The sequence below is a fragment of the Hypomesus nipponensis genome, chromosome 8 (genome assembly GCF_054491055.1).
Source record: "Hypomesus nipponensis isolate SF chromosome 8, ASM5449105v1, whole genome shotgun sequence".
In the NCBI taxonomy this organism is placed as follows: domain Eukaryota; kingdom Metazoa; phylum Chordata; class Actinopteri; order Osmeriformes; family Osmeridae; genus Hypomesus; species Hypomesus nipponensis.
Window position 1 is genome coordinate 12,390,838 of NC_140368.1, and position 19,163 is coordinate 12,410,000.

Consider the following 19,163-nt stretch of genomic DNA (forward strand, 5'->3'; position numbering starts at 1 on the left):
GTGTGTGTGAGTGTGTGTGTGAGTGTGTGTGTACCTTCTGAGCATGTCTCGTCGCTGCTGACGCTGAGTCTCTCGGCGTTGCCCTGGACATACTTGTTGTACAGCTTGATCCTCAGTGCCCAGCTCAGGTCGGGCTGCCGCACCGTGTTCTTCAGACGCCGCCTGGCATTAGCAAACCAGTTAGAGACCTGGGAGGGAGGGAGGGAGGGATAAAGTAAGAGGGAGAGATAGAAAGAGAAAACGAGAGAGGGTGAGAGAGAGAGAGAGAGAGAGAGAGAGAGAGAGAGCGAGAAAGAGAGAGCGAGAAAGAGAAAGAGAGAGAGTGAGTTAGGGAACAGAGAGAGAGAGAGAGAGAGAGAGAGAGAGAGAGAGAGAGAGAGAGAGAGAGAGAGAGAGAGAGAGAGAGAGAGAGCAGGGTGGAAAGAAGACAAGCCGCAGCCCGAAGATCAGGGAGGAAAAGAAAATACAGATTGCTGTTATTGTTTTGATACCAAAGACCTCCACATGCGCGACAAAACAAAGACTATCCTTTATGAAAATGTCTGCTCCGTCTTCTCCAATCTCTGTTTACACACATGGTTACACAGCGTATTGTGGCGCAGCTCACCGAGGTGTAACATGCAGTAGTGCAGTGCAATGTACTGTAGCGTAGTTATAGGAGCACTAATGTAGCACAGAGTAGTATAGCAAAGCGTAGCGTGGCGTCGTTTACTATGGTTTCACGTGGTGCTGCCGATAGCAGTCCGGCCCTGCTATCCGAGGCAGTGAACCGGAGCTGTGAGAAACATCCCAGACACTGGAGGGAAACAGGCTGCAGCAGCCAGACGCACCACAGCATTCATCCAGCCTGTATCAAAGCTTTTCATGAAGACATTCAGGATCGTTTAACACCCCGAAAACGCCGCGCACGAGCCAACGAACGCAACGTTTCATTAACTTGTGTTCCAACCCGACTCATACGTCCTGCCTGCTTATTCTGGACGGAAACAGCCCTCTCCCTCTAATAATACCGTTGTGTTTTTTTTTTTTTTCCCCCATCTTTTCAAACGCTGTCTTCGAAACGCAATAAAAGGACATTCGACCCAGCCCTCTCCATTTCACAAGAGACGGACACCATTAGATGTTATACTAGAATAACTTTTCATGCTCAATAGACTTCAAGCGGCTTATGAAGGGGCCTGCCGCCTTATGCTAGAGTACTTATTTTTTCAGGATCTTTTGCTCGCATTTCAATATCGTGTTTCTCGTTAACCCAGCCGGTCCCACCGCCGGCATGTCCCCTCGCCTCGGACCCCGGGTCATGTCACACCAGGAGGCCTGGCGGGGCCGTCCGGGGCTGGTGGAGAGACCAGGGAGATGGAGCGGGAGACAGAGACAGACAGTGTGTGAGAGACAGATAGAGAGCGATAAAGAAAGAGAGACACAGAGAGAGACGAGAGAGAGACAGAGATGGAGGGGCTCTCTGGCTACAGAGCGCTGTCGCTGGGCTCACGAAAGTTGGCATACGTGGTCAGAGAATGCAAGCCACCGCGTGCATCAAACGTCCACTGTCAGACCCACTGCCTCGCCCAGTGGGATAAAGAACGGACAGACCGCTAGCAGGCAGGCTAGCTGCAGCAACACAACCTTTGACCCTAATGTCATCACCACAGGGTAAGTGTGGTGTCGGTCATGGGTGTGTGTGTGCATGCATGCACCAGGGCATGTGTGTGTGTGTGTTTTGTATGTTAAGCTTGAATGTAAGTGTGTATACTGTAGCCTGTCCCAAACATTCATTTGTGCTGTGATCACCCTCCCTAAAACAAAGGGCTTCATTAGGACCAAAATTAAGAACAGACTATGGCAGCCATGAAGTTAGCTACAGAAATAGACACCATAGAGAGGACCATACTAGAACGTGTCTCGTCTGTAGGGAAATATTAACACCAGACGGACACACAGGAAGCACATAAGGAAATGACTTTTCTATTATACTCTTCTCTGGGTTTACCAGACAATGGAAGTGATTAAGATCATTATTAGTACTATAAAGAAACGATTGTGTTTCCACATATTCTGGGTCTATTTATGAAATAAGCAAAAATGATGTAGACATAAACTGTTCAGAAACAAAACTGATATGTAACAAGTTCAACAAAAATAACGTAAATGGGCCTACACACACGCACATAGCATGATAATATAGAGATAGTTTAGGCATGTATTTGACCTCTTATGACTAGACTAGCGAGTTAAGAATTGTTGAATAAAGTAAACAAATATATATATGATAAATAAATACAATAAATAAATACAATAAATTAAAAATATTAAAACTGAGATATCTAACAGTAAAAGTATATAGCCATCTGATGAGCGAGATTCCTTACCTGGACCAAGGTCATTTGAGACCCCAGAGCTAGCAGTATTTTCTCCGTCTTTGTCGGATACGGATTGTCTCTGTGCTTGTAGAGCCACTGCTTCAAGGGTCGCGCCATGTCCTGTAGGGCCTGACGCTTGTGTCGCACTTTACCGCCGTTTGGACGGCCCCTGCAAGACAAATGGACAACTTAGGTGCGTCACATAAACGTGTTTGTCGTGCGTGAAATTGATTTATAAAACCAGGTTCTAGAAATAAATACTAATGCACATGTATCCATATTGTCATGACATTAGGCTTTTGACTATGATTGGTGAAACGCGTTGGCACATTTGCATGATATTAGGCTTCATGTAAACTTCTTAGCGTATACGCAAGACAGACTTAACGTTATACATAGACGTTACTTTGATGTAGAGTATCTCAAATTCAGAGCAAGAACACATCTGAAACCAATACAAACCCTGTGTTGGCCTAAGCAACACATTCGTCTGTCCCATCGCCCAATCATTAAATGTTATTCGGGGTTTAATTGTGTCAGTGTGTCTGAGTGGAACTGTTTCCATTGTGTTGCCTTTCTATTTCCATTTACTTGAAACCAAGTGAGAGACAAACTACATGAACACAGGCAGAGTCACAAGAGTCATGACACGTAAAATGACCAATGGCAGTATGCAATTTTCTCGCCAAAAGGAGCTATAATTAACTTGGAGGAGAGAGGCGTTTTATTGGATGCTTGTTTTCTTTGCTTGGTTTTTCTTCCCGCAAAGCACGAACACGTTGCAAAAAAGCAAATAATAACATTCAATTTCACACCCACAGGAGATGTGTCTCAAGGTTCAGTGAGGGAAACATTACATCGGCAGGATATGCGTAAATATTTTAACTTCGTGTACAGGCTATACAAAAGCCTATAGATATACAAAAACCTCAATTTTGATCATATCGCAGTTATTTCGCTACAGTCTCTCACCTGGTGCATCAGTTTCCAGACCTGTAGATGTCACTATGGCGCTGTGATATTACCGTGCAATCTTCCTCGGAGCGCAGTCAGACTGCAGATGTAACATCATTTTCTTCTAACCCCGAGTCTGCCTGGAGTTCATGTTCTACTAATATTTCTCTTGTAATCTAGATCTGTATGAACATCCTAAATAACGTTTACTCCCTGTTCTGAATTTTGGCGACACACACCGCACACACACTTCGTATTTATATTAATATTCTTAATTAGTAATGATATTCCCCCTGAAGCGGCACCTTACGTTCACTGTGTTATGCCTTGGTCTCTCCTTTCACACACACGGAGTAGTTCAATAACTCAGACGGTGTTGGTGTGTAGGATGTTTGCACAAGTTGACTCGAGTTTCGCACAGCATCACGTTTGATTCAATGTTGGGACACATCCAACCCTATAAGGGACTACTGTAGTTTGCAGTCTGTAAATAACTTGAGATAGCTAAGGCCTACGTGTTGAGAGTAAACACTACGGGCAATCTGCTCAGATTAGAGGCACATAACATGTGACATGATTTTTCTATTTATCCCCCTCCGTTTGAAAAAAACATACGTGATTGACTAGACCACACATGGAGTTAAAGGGCACATTTATTTATTGAGAACAGACGGGGACGTGTTTTAAACACGCTACTGAACACGGGCGACCTAGATATTAATCTCGAGATTATCAACGGCCAAATCTAAACCAGGTTGAACTGGCAAATATTAATTTCCTGCAATTCTCTAAAACGATAAGATTATGTTGCACTTGGGAGAAGTACAAAATGTTGAGATTTTTTTCTGATCAACATTTAGATCAGAAGAATTTAAATGCATGGAATTATTTAATTATATTGCTGCAATTATATATTATACAATTACTTTTTTATTATACTTTTAAGAGCCTGACATACATGTTATTTATTATATGGTGCGTTTGGGTGCTTGCGTAATTACGTATCAGTATAGACTCCCACTTGGAAGACATTTTCACCAAGGACCATTGCAAGGAAAATCAACCACGCATTTTTCTGTATTGATATATTGGGACCTGTGAATTACAACGTCTGCAGAGTGGCTGGCGAAGGAGTTCTCCGTTTTAATGATCCGATCGGATTTATGGAAACCAATATGTATCCCACCTCCTACGGAAGTAGCAGATATAAAAGTTGTCTACCGAGTTAAAACTTTTACATGGATCACATACCCTGGTCTCCTGTGTCTGATGGCGTTGTTGTCCTTGATTGCTTGATTGCTTGAAAGAAGATCTGAGTGCTGTCCGTCGATCACTTCTAGATAATTTCTGCTGCTCCTTTCCACCTCCTTCGCCTTCTCCTCAAACAGGACCTGGCTGCTCAGTTTGTTAAACACGATTGTGTTCATTTTTGGTTCTGTATTCCTCCGCGTTATCTCTGCGTAAAAGTGTCTCGAGGAGTTGGAGTTTATCAAAGCTGCCACTATATACTGGTGTCCTTCCTGCGAAACAAGTGGAATATGCATGTTCACATGATAGACAGATTATCAAGAATCAGGTGGATGATATTAATCCAATGGCTCCGCAAGTTTAAGAAGCAATGCGTAATTATTAATGATGCCTCCTAATTACGGAATGTTCATTGGCAGCGTTCCCGTCCCAAATGTTGATTTAAGGTGGGAACAAATGGACAAATTAAATTCACACATTCATACAACACACTTACATGACTATGACTTAACTTCAATTTCAGTCGTTACGTTCGGCTTGCTTATTATACAGATCATTAGGCCTAATGAGACGTCAAGAATAAGAGAAATTGATGATACACTAATTCCGCTATCAGTCTAGCCAAATGGTTTAGGCTACTCGTGCGTAATGTTGCCATTCCATTCCAGGCTATTCTTCTCCAAAATGTGTCTACAAAGCATTCCTTGCCACCGCATGTTGGTATAACATATCTAATTTAGACAAAAATCACCAAGGTAAATTTCTAATGTTCACTTAGAAAATAAATGAAGACACGCGAAAAAAAATTCTGTTCGATAGCCTACTTTTGGATACACTATACTGTTATACGAGTGATTTATAACAAAAATAATTTGTGGTTTATATGATTACAAGTCACGGGTTACAGTTCGAACTACCGTTCCATCTCTATGTAACACCGTTGCCAGACAGCACATGTTCTATGCAGATAACTTTTGAGCCGTTTTTCTTTTGACATCGGTGTCAGCACCCAAAAACACTATAACAAAGTAGGATCTCTGTGGGTTACCTGTTCAGCGCCACTCCCGCGTCTCTATGTCGTGTATAATCCTGCTTCCAGTTGCCCATTCCCTGCTCACATGTTCCCGTTCTAAAATCCTGAGCTGAAACCACACGAACCGCGGTCGCCTCTCCGCTTTATTCAGCGGCATGAGATTCCATTCCCGGGAATCTGAATATGTCACCCTTCTCATGTTTCCTAGCACACTGCCTCAGCCTGCGAACATAAAGTTAATGTTTTATGCCTGTTCCTCGGCCCGCGCAAGGGGGGTATCGGGGAGAGCGCTGTAGTGTTTTTTTTTCTGTCCGGATTTTCTGTCCGCCACAATTGGGCTCTATACGCACTATGGAGTTTATGTAGTGCATACAATAAAGTTTAGACCAAAGTCACATGAAAAACTTTTATAAAGTACAGAAAAGGTTATCTAAATGGTTGACTTGGTTTCGGTTTTGGGGAGCCTCATTTGAATGTCAAGTATGTGCAGGTGCTATCAAAATGCAAGCCAATCAGATCGTCGACATTTTATCAAAAGTTCCCAAGACAGTGTCATTTGATTTTGCTTTTTTGTCATGTTCTGTTTATTGTTTTATACTCTTACATGTTTATACGCTCTTTCAGAAGCTGCATGAACTGATAGATCAACGTCTGAAGAGCTAATTTGCCAGCAACAATAACCATTATAAAAGGCCAAGTATGGAATGACTGGTCTTCTATCTTTGATTCCTTATGGACACAAATCAATGTACTGAAGTAGCCTGCGCTATAAATCGACTTTCCCAAACTGTTAATTGACGGTGACATTTAGAAAAATGTCACTTTTATAGCCTATAGCTAACCCGCTGATTACCGCTGATGAACCCTCTAATTCACTGTAATTCCACAACTTGTCGAATTTAGGCTCTGAGTCACAGATCTTGAACTCCTCAGCTGTGTTCTTTTGGGGTTTATCCAGGGTAGTGATTCGAAAGTACGTGACTAAGCAGAATTCCCAAATGCAGGTTTAGAGACCCATGTAATTACTGTTTATTTGTGTTTATTTTCATTTAATAGGGGAAGAACTCTTTTTGCAAATAGTTTGAGCTAACACGCTATGAATGACCCACTCATGTAATAACTTTAATGAAGGTTTTGGTTGGTTTACTAAAGTTATATGCTACAGTATATCTCACATTTCTTGCTTTTTTTTAAAAACTCCTGACTTCCCTTCACCTGCTGTGACCCCAGACCTTATCTAAACCATCAGGCTCAGCCAACATATCCCAGCCACTCAGGATATAAAAGGCATAAAGGCCTCTTCAGCAACATCTGATTAATCTTAATATACCCATTACCCTTTAAAACCTTTCGGTCTGTCGCGCTCTTTCACTATATCTTTTAAGATGTGTTTTTTCCCCCTGCAGCCTTCTCTTCCTACGGTATTAAAGTATGTCTGCGCTGTATTAACGGATCTTGAACAGATAACTGCCTAGCATGAATCTTGAAGACTTCAATGGAGGAAGCATAGTGAGTATAAAGGTTGCGATTGCGGAGACTGGTACAGGCACGCAGAAATATTGCTAAAAGTGCTCAGAATGGTAGCATTGCTACACAGCACAGCAGCCATAGAGTCCTGTGTTCAGCCCCGGAGGAATACTCAGACCTATCTGTGTAAACTCAGGAAGAAGTTGGAGATTCGGCCAGAGGTCAAGACAGCTTCCTTGTTTCTCTTGTCAACTATCGCTGCGCTATCTCCCCTGCTGTCTGCTTGAGAATGCCCTTGTCTGTGGTTTTAGTACAATTGTCAAAACACACTATGATTCTTGGGACTCTATGAGCTACAACTCTCTCTATCTAAACAGAATGGATCCACATCCTGGTGACCTGAACCCACTGACCGAACACAAGCTTCATACAATCTTCAGATTGCACAATATACATATTTCAGGCTTTGGGTTTCAGTCTCTCTACAGAGCTGTGATAGACAATGTTGACTTACAAAGACATGTTATTTCAGTATTTATCAGCAATGCCAAGCAGATAAAGGTGACAGAGTGTAACCTAGGTACAGCAAGATGTTACAGTATTGTCAACTCTCTAGGACGGGATTTCTCCGTGGTAGTTCATTGGCCACAGTGATTTAGCTCACTGGAACAAAGGCCTATGTTTGTTGTTGTTCTCCGATTGGCTCCTTCATCTGCCACTCATCCCCTCCACATGCAGAGAAATGAATCTCTCTGTGGTTTGGCCAAGAGGGATTGAGGAGTGTTTGCTATTACGCTTTTATTTCTCCACATTCATTACATTCATGTTTTCCCCTGGAACAACAGACCTCAGATTTAACACAAACTGCAGCTCTAACTGCATCTGCTTAAAGAGACAATTAAGTGTTTATGTGTTAAAAATAAAACACCCCTCACAGGACAAACGCAGAAAGCCCTGGGAGGAGCCCGGTAAAGATGTTTTACACCGCGTGCTGAAGGAGCAGACAGGCAGATTGCCGTCTGTTGCGCCTCACCTTTATTTCAGACACTTATCGTGAATGTCGAAAGCAGATGGGTCCCGTCATTGACGTAAAAAAAACCCACCCATTTCTATAGGGGATATAATCCGTCATTCAATGTGTTTTTGGACATTTGGGCCATTATGTGAAATTACTATTACGTCAACACCTCAACAGCAGTAAAATCGAAATACTTAAACCCCCAGGCTCTGCCCTTCCCTCCGTGTCCTAATCTATCCTCCATTTACACTGACATTTTCACACCAGAATGGGCTTTAATTTGTCCATGTAAACTAAGAGCTTCACAGCATAGGCCACTTTGGAAGCCACAAACATATTTGTTCAAATCATTGCGTCCTTTTCGTGGAAAATGTGAACGTCTGACGGTTGCGGAACAACTGCCGCTGTAAAACTGTTCTAAAAAGGATTCATTAGCATTTCCATAATGACTTGAGACATTAGGGATTCTAATCAGAGGTTTGAATATGAACAGTCTTTTCCTCAAGAGTTTGAACTCGAGTTTGAAATGGAGAGTAGATGAGGTGAGAGTTTTAGGGGATAATTGTAATTGTGTGGACACCCTAATTCCATCCCAGCACTCCTGGCTTTGTGTATGGCATGGCTGTCTAAAAATGCACATATTTCTCATTAATGAGTAGTCATTACTCCACTGGGAGGAGATGCCAGGTACCTCTTTAGTTAGGATAAAGACAGATGTTTTTCATATCATACATGTTTGTTCATACGTATTGCTACATAGTTGGAATTACATATCGGAATTCCTCCGTTATTAATCACGGGCTCCATAATTCTTTGCTTCATGTGTCTTTTTGGAGTGGGCAGTGGAGCACGTCTGGAGTGTTTGGGAGTGCTTGGGTAGGCTGACGGCGAACGTCTGGGCCTTCGCTCAGTGTGATGCACAGCGTGAAGGGGAGAGGACATTCATTAGCGTCAGTGTCCGAGCGGGAGAAACGCAGCCAACGGAATGAGGCCTCGGGGAGAAGCGTGAAGCGACAGGCAGGTGATGTAACAGCACCAAGGTGGAAGCTGATTGGACACACCGACAGGTTGAACGGCAGTCATGAATCGCTTCTGGTGTCAACGACGGGTAAGGTCAACGGTTAGCCTTTGACGTCGTCTACAAACAGCACCTTCGCTGAGGCGTCGAAAATGGATCGGAAAAGCACCAACCTTGACAAGCGTGTCCAGTTGGATTCCATCTCTCTTAATACCTCGCTGTTGATCTGTCGATTTGGTACTAGCCGGACTCGAAAGCACGTTTCTTCCTGTCCAATCCAGAGTTGTGATAGCTTGCTGAAATCTCCACTGATGAAACCTCGACGATAATATCATTGTTGGTGGAGTGCCACGGGGAGCTTTCACGTTGGTTCGGAACCCAAAGGGGAAAAACCTGTCCGGCTTATGGCTCACAGCTGTGCTGGTGTGTGTCTGGGCCAATTCCTCCCTGCTGTCTGAGGAGCGAGGGGGTGTGGACGGGCGAGCGTCTTCCACAGAAAAGATCTCAGTCTGCGCGCAGGTCTGTGGAGAAGCCTGCAGTATCGTCTAGACACAATACACACGCCAGACGGCTGCTTTTCGAGTATTCTGAGGTACGTCTCTCTGGAAGTATTCATTGCACATCCTCGATAAAGAGCTTTAGAGTGTATTCCCTAGTACTGTCGACTACGACTGTACTAGATAGCTCTACTGTGTAACCCAATAACAGTATGTTCGTTCTCCCAGTGAGCCACTGCAATTCCAACCGCCGGGGCAAAAGTTCAATGATGTGATCACAGTGAAAATGACACTTTTACTGACAATACACCCCGGCTAACGGCTGATGGATCATTCTTTTATACGTATCGCCCCCTCATGTCCTAATGCACTCAGCTTCCTGGTCGGCTTTGTTACAGGTAGGTTATCCTTCTGGGGTTGGCCCTCAACAGCCTGTAAAGCATACAAGCAAAAGCCTCAGCTGTCATTACCAATGTAGGTATTATTCATATTTCGGAGGCCTTTATGAACACGTAACTCTTAGGGGCCTGAAACATGACCCAGACGTTGTGGTATTTGCTCACTCATTGCTCTGTTTATTTATTGTCCGGCCAGCTAGTTATTTACACTTTATGGATGAGAATGTCAGGATTAATTAAGGGCAATGAAACCGTTTTTTTCTTCTTCTTTAAAACCCCTCTGTAACGCAAGTGCCATTACAAGACAGTTATAACAATTTCATAAATAAATAAAAATGTTTAAAGGTGTTGTGGAGAGTGAGGGCGCATGACCCCGCTGCGGGCTGGGGCAAGGAAACTGACGCATCGCTGTCGCCCCGCGGTGAAAACTGCAGGAGAGCGCCACACGCTAGGCTTTACACGCCACACGCTAGGCTTTATACGCCACGCGCTAGTCTTTATACGCCACGCGCTATGCTTTACACGCCACACGCTAAGCTTTACACGCCACATGCTAGGCTTTACACGCCACACGCTAGTCTTTACACGCTACACGCTAGGCTTTACACGCCACACGCTAGGCTTTACACGCCACACGCTAAGCTTTAAACGCTACACGCTATGCTTTACACGCTACACGCTTCACGCAGGCTCAACAGGCCCGGCGGTGTGAGCGGCCTGTAATGATATAAAAGCTCATTTCCAGATTGAAAACAGAAGCCGTGTTCACTCTCTGCCCTGGCTACCGGCATCAGCTCTGCTGCCCCGGGTTGGGAGTGACACTGAGAGGCCCTTGTTTTTGGTGCGTGTTTTTAATGGCCGCATCGCAGGCAAACGCTACGCAGCAGCTTGCTCCGGAGTTTTATATGAACATGGCACTTTGTCTCTGAAGGGGACAGAAAGCCACTTCTGATATTTGGAATGAGCTTTTACAGTTCATTAGCTTCTCTATGAAATATTTTTGCTCATTGCCTGGGGAGATGTGGTGATTTTGAAATAAGAAGAAAAAAAAAAACTTCAGAAGGGGAGCTCCAAAATTGAAAACAATTGAGCCAGTATCACGATATTTCTGCCCGGGTTTTTACAGTAGACACAGTGAGCCCATAAAACAAATCACCAGTGAGAACGTACTTTCTGTTCCACCAAACTGAGGACAACACACTTTGAGTAAATATCCAGACCCACCACTACGTCTCATGTGACACATCCTAATTAAACCCTTGGCCCATAGGTCGCGTCCGTCCGACTGATCTATGGCGAGAATCGTTCACCCGAGATTGCACGGTCGAAGGACAGGCCGCCGTTGTGAGGCCCCAGTTTCAAAACACCGGGGTGTGTCACGACTCTCGAAGCCTACGCACTTCCCCTGAGGAGAACGTCGTCGACGAGGGATATCCCTTCCCTATTTCGGGCCCCTCGACGACAAAGCCATGAGAAGGGATTGGGATCTCCGCCGCCCGGCCGCTGGACAACGAGGTAGGGACCCGGACGTAATTGCTGCCTCTGCCGAGGCGTGGAGACACAACCTCTAATTTCCCGTGAATAATGTCCCGGGGCCCGGCGGACCGGCCACAGAAAGTGGCAGTTTCCTTTCTCAGAAGGATTGTGGCTCTGCTAATACACTCTGAACTGTGGCTTTATGACCAATGGGCTGCAAGGACTGCAAGTCAGGGAGACTGGTCTCACTGTTTCCTCCCTGAAGCTTCCCAAACAGGCGTTGGGAAACTCAAGTCAAGCGATATTTCTTTATGGTAACAAGAGGCTTTAAAATGGTAAATCAATGGTCAACCGGATCAGAGCACCAGTTGGAAAGACATTGCGAAGAAGAGGGATATATCTTTCTCTTTTTAAGCTCTGTGGATAATGCTAAGCATGTTGAACTCCCAGACTGTGCCTCTCTTTTCCTTTCATCCACTCTCTCTCTCTCTCTCTCTCTGTCCCTCTGACTGCTAAAACATGGAGTGCCTTGCACATCTCATAAATTCCTCTTCTTCAGTGGCACATGCAACATTTGTTTAATGATGTTAGCTATGCATATCCTTCCAGTCAGCGACCTCCAAATGGAGAGGGAGGGAGTGGCGAGAGAGAGAGAAAAGGAGACAGAGTGAAATAATGATAACGGATTTCTTTTTGCTTGTTTAAGTTAGCTCGACCAAATGCTTTTCATTTCAACATTTCCTAAAAATCTGTTTTCAGACGGGGCATGTTTTTGAGGTCGTAATGCGTGTTCGCATGGAACGAGAGTGCCATTAATCACCCGAGATTTATTTGGTTTGAATTGCTCTAAGACAATGCCTTGCCTCAGTCCAGCTTCGACTTGCTTTCTTGGAAGGATTTGTCCACTCAAAGTAATCAAAGTTAAAGTTCACCCCCCGCCCCCCCCCCCCCCCCCCTCCATGCTCCTGCAGTAACCCTCCGTGGCAGCTGGGAATGCTTAAACATCTGAGGTTGATGAAGATCTCTGTCCACATATTCTGATGTTTTGCTAATTCTCCTGGGCAGATATTAATGGGGAAAAGTCTCAACAGTTCTAAAAAGGCTGTCTCAGGGAGAGGCCCCGAGGCTTGGACTGAGGAGCAGACAGGCGGACAGGCAGACGGACAGACAGACAGACAGGTGGGCCAGTTCAGCATTGCATGCAGCTTGCTTGGTGAAACAATGGAAACCGACATGGCCTGTTTGGACTTGACACACTGGACACCGAACACGCTCCGCAGACTTCTGACAGTCTACACACACAGCACTAGTCTAGACAGCTATTTCCATCTATTTACACGTTCATGTAATCATTTGGAGAGAAAAAAAGAATACAAAAAGTCAACAGAGACTTTGTCTTCCAGAAAGGTCCTGTGAATTGCTTTCTGGGTATTGTTGTCCAGATGCCATACTGGTGTTTCAGGTCTGAGGTGGTCCCGTTGCCCACAAACCGTTATTTGTTTTGCTCGTTTTACAGACAAAAATAATGAGGACATTTTGAAAATATATTGTTATCATTATTTATAATGAGTAACTCTACCCATAATGCAACAGAAACACATATTAAGTAAATTGGGACTAATAAAGAGAATGCTCATACCAATTACATGTTTAAATTCATATTCACCCATATATGTTTTTCCAACCGCCATTCTATTGTATTTTCCAAAGTTACGCTAAAATCTTGCCCATTTACGTCAACGTTGATTGAATTTATAACTATTGTTTCACATTTACTAGAATATCTGGAACGCAGAGAAACAGAAACTCAACTAATACATACAGTAATGACCGGGATGAACAACAAGTCATTATTATGTTTGTCTGTCTGCCTCGTTGAAGGTGTGCGTGTGCGTGCGTGTGCGTGTGTCTGTGTGTTTTGTGCTTTGTTTGTGTGTCTCACCATGCTGGCTTGACGTGAGGAGCTCACACGGCCAGATGGGGGGGCTTGCTGAGGTATCAGTGTCTCTGGTGGATTACATAAGGAATGTGACTGGAGGGTAGGGTGCACTGCTAAGCTCTCAGGAACGTGCAGCGGCACAGGGAGACGCAAAGAGGAGAGGGAAGGCTTTAATTGGCATTCTCAAATCTGGCTACAGTTTGTATTGTTTTCGCCTCAACGAAATCATCGTTTCAGATTCAGGCGGAAGTTGAGGAAGGGAAGCGAGAACGGCTTCCTGCTGTGGCCGAGGAGGAGCAGAAGAGAAATATCCAGGCATCACTCACCACTCTGGGTTTGATTAGAGTCCCTGTTATAGTGTAGAAGGGCGACGGCAGAGGGGAGAGAGTGTGGGCACGGTGGCTGGCCTAGATCTGTGCCCACACTGTGTTTCAGGGAGGGGAGGGTGGGGGGGGGGTCGACCTCAGGTCACAGAGAAATAAGAGGGAGGGGGGGGGGGGGACTGGGACTGGGGAAGGTGGTGTGGTGTGTGTGTTCCTGCTTCCTGGTGCTGTTAACCGTATCGGGCCTTCTCATTGGCCATGGCCAGACGACGGATGTTAGCCACGCAGCCGGCCGCTGCTTCCTGGAGAGCCTCGTCAGTAGAGCCCATCATCCCCAGGAGGAGCTGGAGGGAGGGGGGGGGGGGGGGGGACAGGAAGAGGGAGAGAAGGATGGGGAGGACAAGGAGAGAGAAAGAGGAAGACACCAAAAGAGAAAAAGGAGAGGGAGAGAGGAGAGACAAAGAGAGAGAGGGAGAGAGAGAGAGAGCGAGGGACAGAGAGAGAGAGAGAGAGAGAGAGAGAGAGAGAGAGAGAGAGAGAGAGAGAGCGAGAGAGAGAGCGAGAGAGCAAAAAAAAAAAAGAGGGAATAATCTATTAGGGCCATTTTGATTATTATACTGCTACGTCATGTCTATCCTAACACACACACACACACATACACACACAAGGTTGCTTGGGACATCGGTGTAGCCATTCAATGGTGATGAGAGTGAATTTGACGGTATCAATGATGAGGATGTGTGTGTGTGTGTGTGCGGGCGACAGAGTGCGTGTCAGCGCAGCTTTGTGTGGGTCCTATTTTAACGGTGCTCACCATGCTGGGGACCAGAGCTCCAGCCCCAGGCACATGCCTGTGGACGTTTGCTCAGATGAAAGTGCCTGTCTAGCAGGCAGCCTAGACATTAAAAACCTGGGCACGAACCACAGCACTTGACAGAGTTCCACTACTCAAAGGTCAGATTATATCCGACTATTACTGGGCTTGTATAATGGATCCATTTGATCTCATTACAGATCACGGTTTTTACCCTGTTTCCAGAAAATCCCTTCTTTGGGGGGAGGCATTCTGGGTTCTGTAAAATAATGCATGAAAAAGCTTTTATTGTGCTGAGAGAGTTACTTATTATGCCGCCACACCATGTCGACTTGCGGACGAGCCTGCCAAGTACATACTGTGGTAGGGACAATCTAGGCCACTATGGTATCTTTGTTTGTTTTGATCGTGAGCGACTTAATCCAGCATCACATTTGTGGGCGGATGTACTTCCGAATAGCAGTGCAACACTTTGGCTCGATGGATGTTCTAAATGTGCTCGCTGTGCGCTCTCCTTCCGCCCAATCTAAAACGGTGCGCCGTGGGGAGCTCTCGGGCGCGGCTTCAAACGAGTCCCGAGACTTCGCTTGTTTCGCGTCGAGGCCGAACAGGAGGGAATTCAGAGTCCCTGAGCAAACCACCCAGCGACCCTTCGTCTCCTTACGCCGAATGAAATCCAAGTTCACGCCATCCAACGGCAACAGAGTCTCGTGTGAGACTCATGCAGCAGAAATGCAGGAACAAGTCTGTTTCAAGGCCTTCTGTGGGTTGTAAAAAAACAACAAAAGGCTTTTATTTGTGGAGCTACACAGTGTGTTAAACCAAGCTTGTGCCGTATTTAAACAGCCTGTTGACTTTGTCCTCCTGTATTGGTGCTGAAATGACACATCCTTGGTGATCCTTTAAGAGGCGCAGCAAACAATATCAAGACTGTGCTTGACTCACAAAAGGAAATGAACCTAAGACTTTGGGCAAACCCCTCTTTAGCACCTAAATCCCCCATTGACAAGACTCAGGTCTATTTCATTAGGCAGCGGGCCTCCCAACCTACTTTCCTACTATTCTGCCTGGCTAACAGCCACCCCCCCCCCCCCCCCGGCCCCCCCACCCTGTCTCCTTTCATCTCATAACCCCCCCCGCCCCACCACCACCACCTCTGTTTCATTCACCGCCCCCCACACACACACTCCGATACTCCCGGCTAACAAGCGGCGACATCCACGTCCACGACGTCCATTAACGGGGCAAACATCCACCGTATCGCCGACGTTCCGCCTCAGAGTGGGAGCGCTGGGCCTCGTCACTCAATGCCAGCCCTGATAGGGTGCGAGCAGACCTCTCGCAGGTTCATCCGAAAAGACCCGCGCAGCCCTACTGTGGGTTCACTCTCCTCCCGTGGGCTGTGTACCTGCACGCACGCCTGGCCCCTGACAATTAGTCGTCACGGAGGTGCGCTGGTTTCGGTCCCCTTTGCGCCCCCCCCCCCCTGTTTATCGTTGCCTTCATAATGCATGTCAGTGTGAAAGCAGGGGTTGAACTCTGACACGGCCCGTGTAACATGCAAACTTAAAAGGCGGCCCGGGCACGTTTGTGTGGTTAGCCCAGCGCCTCAGACCAAGCCGAATGAGGGAGAAGACATTCCGGAAAGTTCTGGTCAAAGATAAACAGTGAAAGAAAAACAGATGAAAGATGAGGCTCCGGGGTCTTGTCTCGGTGTAAGCGGCGGGGACTTGCCCCGGGCCGAACGGCCCCCTGAAAAAAGGCTGAGAAAAATAACACCGGTCCTCGCAATCCCAGTCCTAGCTATCGTACGAGAAGAAACAAAACAAGGATGTTGGCCGATGGGGCTGTTAGCTTTTCCCAGTGCGCGAATGTCCAGTTTCACTGAAGACCTTTATGCAGCGCGGTATGTCGGTTCTCATACTGGGGTTTTTTAAATAGCATCCAAAACACCTCTGAATAGCCAAAGTCATATCCACAGGCTCCAGAAAACATGCAGCCTGCTCGGACAAGTGTCTTTTGTGAAAAGAGAGGATGCCTGTGAGGTGCCAGAGGCAGGGTTTTGGCTGACTTCAGAGCATGTTATTCAGACCTGGCCAAATAAGGTCTCCCCTAGCGCAACGCTAGGCTAAGATAACCGTGTCTCTCTCTTCCACCCCCCCCGCCCCCTGCCCTCCCTCCCTCCCTCCCTCCCTCCCTCTCTCCCTCTCCCTCTCTCTCTCTCTCTCGTCTCTTCCCCCTCCCAGCTGGGATCTCAAAAGACTATAATGCGCCGCTTGTTAAGATATTCCCCCGACCGTGGTAACGCAAACTCCGGCCTCCCCTCGAAAGGAGTGGACGAGGAGCCTGAGGGTTTGCCGTGCGCGTCTGTGGGGACTACCCACCCTGACCTCCACGAAGGGGACCAGGAACACCCCCCTTCCAGCCGTGCGTTTCTGGTGGTGGGGTGAGGGGGCTGGTGGTGGTGCCGGGGGGCTGCTGCACATTGTTGCGAACATGCACACGTCCCCGTTGCGCGTGGAGGTGTCACGGTGTTAAGTGCGCCGGGTCGGGGGCTGCCGCTTCCTGTGTGAGAGTCTGGGTTTGAGATCTGCACAGAGCCGCGGCAAAAACGCCCCAGCCTGGGCTTGAGAGCCATTACGACCCACCCCCTGGCGACCCCAGCCCCCTCACCCCTCCCCCCCCCCCCCCCCCGCGTTCCCATGTTCCAGGCTCCTGCGTTGGACTTTGGGCCGACAGCACAAAACAGGCAGCGGCGTTTAGCTGAGCTGTGGGGGAAGTTACTGAGGGAAGTCAAGGTAAACAACGTTCCCCACGGCCTTCCCCGAGCCAGCGGACATTTAGCTGCTGCCCCCTCAGAGAGAGAGAGAGAGAGAGAGAGAGAGAGAGAGAGAGGGGGAGGGGAGGAGGGAGGGAGCGGGGGGTGGGGGGAGAGAGAAGCAGTGTTCAAATCAATGACTTTCGTTCGGCCCGGTGGAAAATTTGCTGTAAGACGTTTCAAAAACCCCAAAAAATCTGTTCCAGCATCTCGGAGAGAGCTGGACCTTCCTCTAAACAGACGTTTGACTCAGGTCCGAAAGGCCTAACTCAGGAGACCCCGAGGAGCTCAGACGTGCAGTAGCAGAGCTGGTCCTGGTGGCGTGAGGGCCGGCGGGATCGTCTGCACGCCGCCGCCACACTCTGAAACCCTGTTGCACACGGAGCATGACTAAAAGGAAACTTCAGGAATATTTCTTCGGGGGGGGGGGGGCGTCCCATGTTGTGCGCCCTGGCTCTCGTCTCGCTCGTCTTCAATCTGTTAGTCTTTGCAGAACCCCCCCCCCTTTCCCTCCCTCCCTCCCACCCCTCCTCCTCCGCGCCCCTCTCTCAGCGTGTAACACAGAAAAACGAAAACAAACATGACTAGGTCCCAGAGCTAACGCAGGTCCTCATGGTAACAACAGAGCGAACGCTTTTCTCATTTTGATCCCCGTCCCAACCTGAAAGACGCCCCAGGAGCAGGCAAGAGGCCGGTGGGTAGAGGAAATACCTTCGCGTTCGAAATTATAATGAGCATCGGCCGTTTGGAAAGGAACGTCAGTGTCCCTCGCACAAAGCCTTTCCTATGAGAGGGCCTCTTTAACGCGGCAAGCTGGGTAAAGCTGTCCCAACGGGATTGATGGTTTCAGCAAACAATCGGCCGTGCTCTGGAAGCGATGGAAAGCAAAGAGGGCCGCATGTTGATTCTGCATGAGGAATGAAGCGCACCCGTATATAACTGTGAGATACCAAGGGTGGATGTTAAAATCAAACGGGGGGGGGGAAGGGGCAATTGATCTTTGCACAATCCTCCCCCCCCCCCCTCTTCTTCGGCCCCCTCGGTGGCCACTTCCTCTGGGAAAGAGGCGGCGAAGCGTGGCTCCTGCACAGGCCTGGTTCTCAGGAGGGCCCGCCTCGCTGCGTCGGAACAGCCTGGGGACGACCGACCGCAGCACGCCGCCAACACGAGGACACCGAGCGCCCGGCGGTAAAAAAAAAAGAGAAGAAAAACAGGTCGCTCCACAACTCTCAGGACACAGATCCCCCTCCCCCCGCCCCCACCCCTCCGAGACGAGCCGTTTCGAAATCAGTGAGGTACTCGAAAACGACAACACAAAACGCTTTTGGAATACTTTGGAAGTAAATGGTCCCGTTCTGGTTCATTTCCGTGCGACGTTACACAACGTTTCAAGCTTCTCTAATAATAATTCTGAAATTGCAGCGACGCAATGAAATTGTATTTGGATATTTTAAAGGCCAAGGGACAGAGAGGAAAGGGAGAGAGAGAGAGAGAGAGAGAGAGAGAGAGAGAGAGAGAGAGAGAGAGAGAGAGAGAGAGAGAGAGAGAGAGAGAGAGGGAGAGATCGGGAGAGAGAGAGAGAGAGAGAGAGAGAGAGAGAGAGAGAGAGAGAGAGAGAGAGAGAGAGAGAGAGAGAGAGAGAGAGAGAGAGAGAGAGAGAGAGAAAAAGAGTAGGTTCCCTAATGTGTTTTCCAGTGTAAAATACTTTCTTTTCAATGCTTAATTTCCTCTGCTCTGCTTAGGGGACTGTGCTATACACCATTAACAGTACAGGGGAGGAAAGTTACTTACTGAACAGAA

At 47.2% G+C, this 19,163-nt stretch overlaps 1 protein-coding gene across 4 annotated transcripts in view; it reads right to left on the minus strand.

The window, feature by feature from the left end:
- LOC146275210 (homeobox protein Mohawk-like) overlaps positions 1–19,163 on the minus strand; it is a 71,514-nt gene that overhangs the window by 17,252 nt on the left and 35,099 nt on the right. For 2 of the 4 annotated variants that reach the window (XM_084702885.1, XM_084702883.1), the window contains exons 20-22: positions 4,566–4,834; positions 2,370–2,529; positions 35–188 (exon numbers count right to left, since the gene is read on the minus strand). In XM_084702885.1, coding sequence (XP_084559011.1) covers positions 35–188; positions 2,370–2,529; positions 4,566–4,834 — 583 coding nt within the window. The other 2 variants (XM_084702886.1, XM_084702887.1) reach the window with 2 other exon arrangements.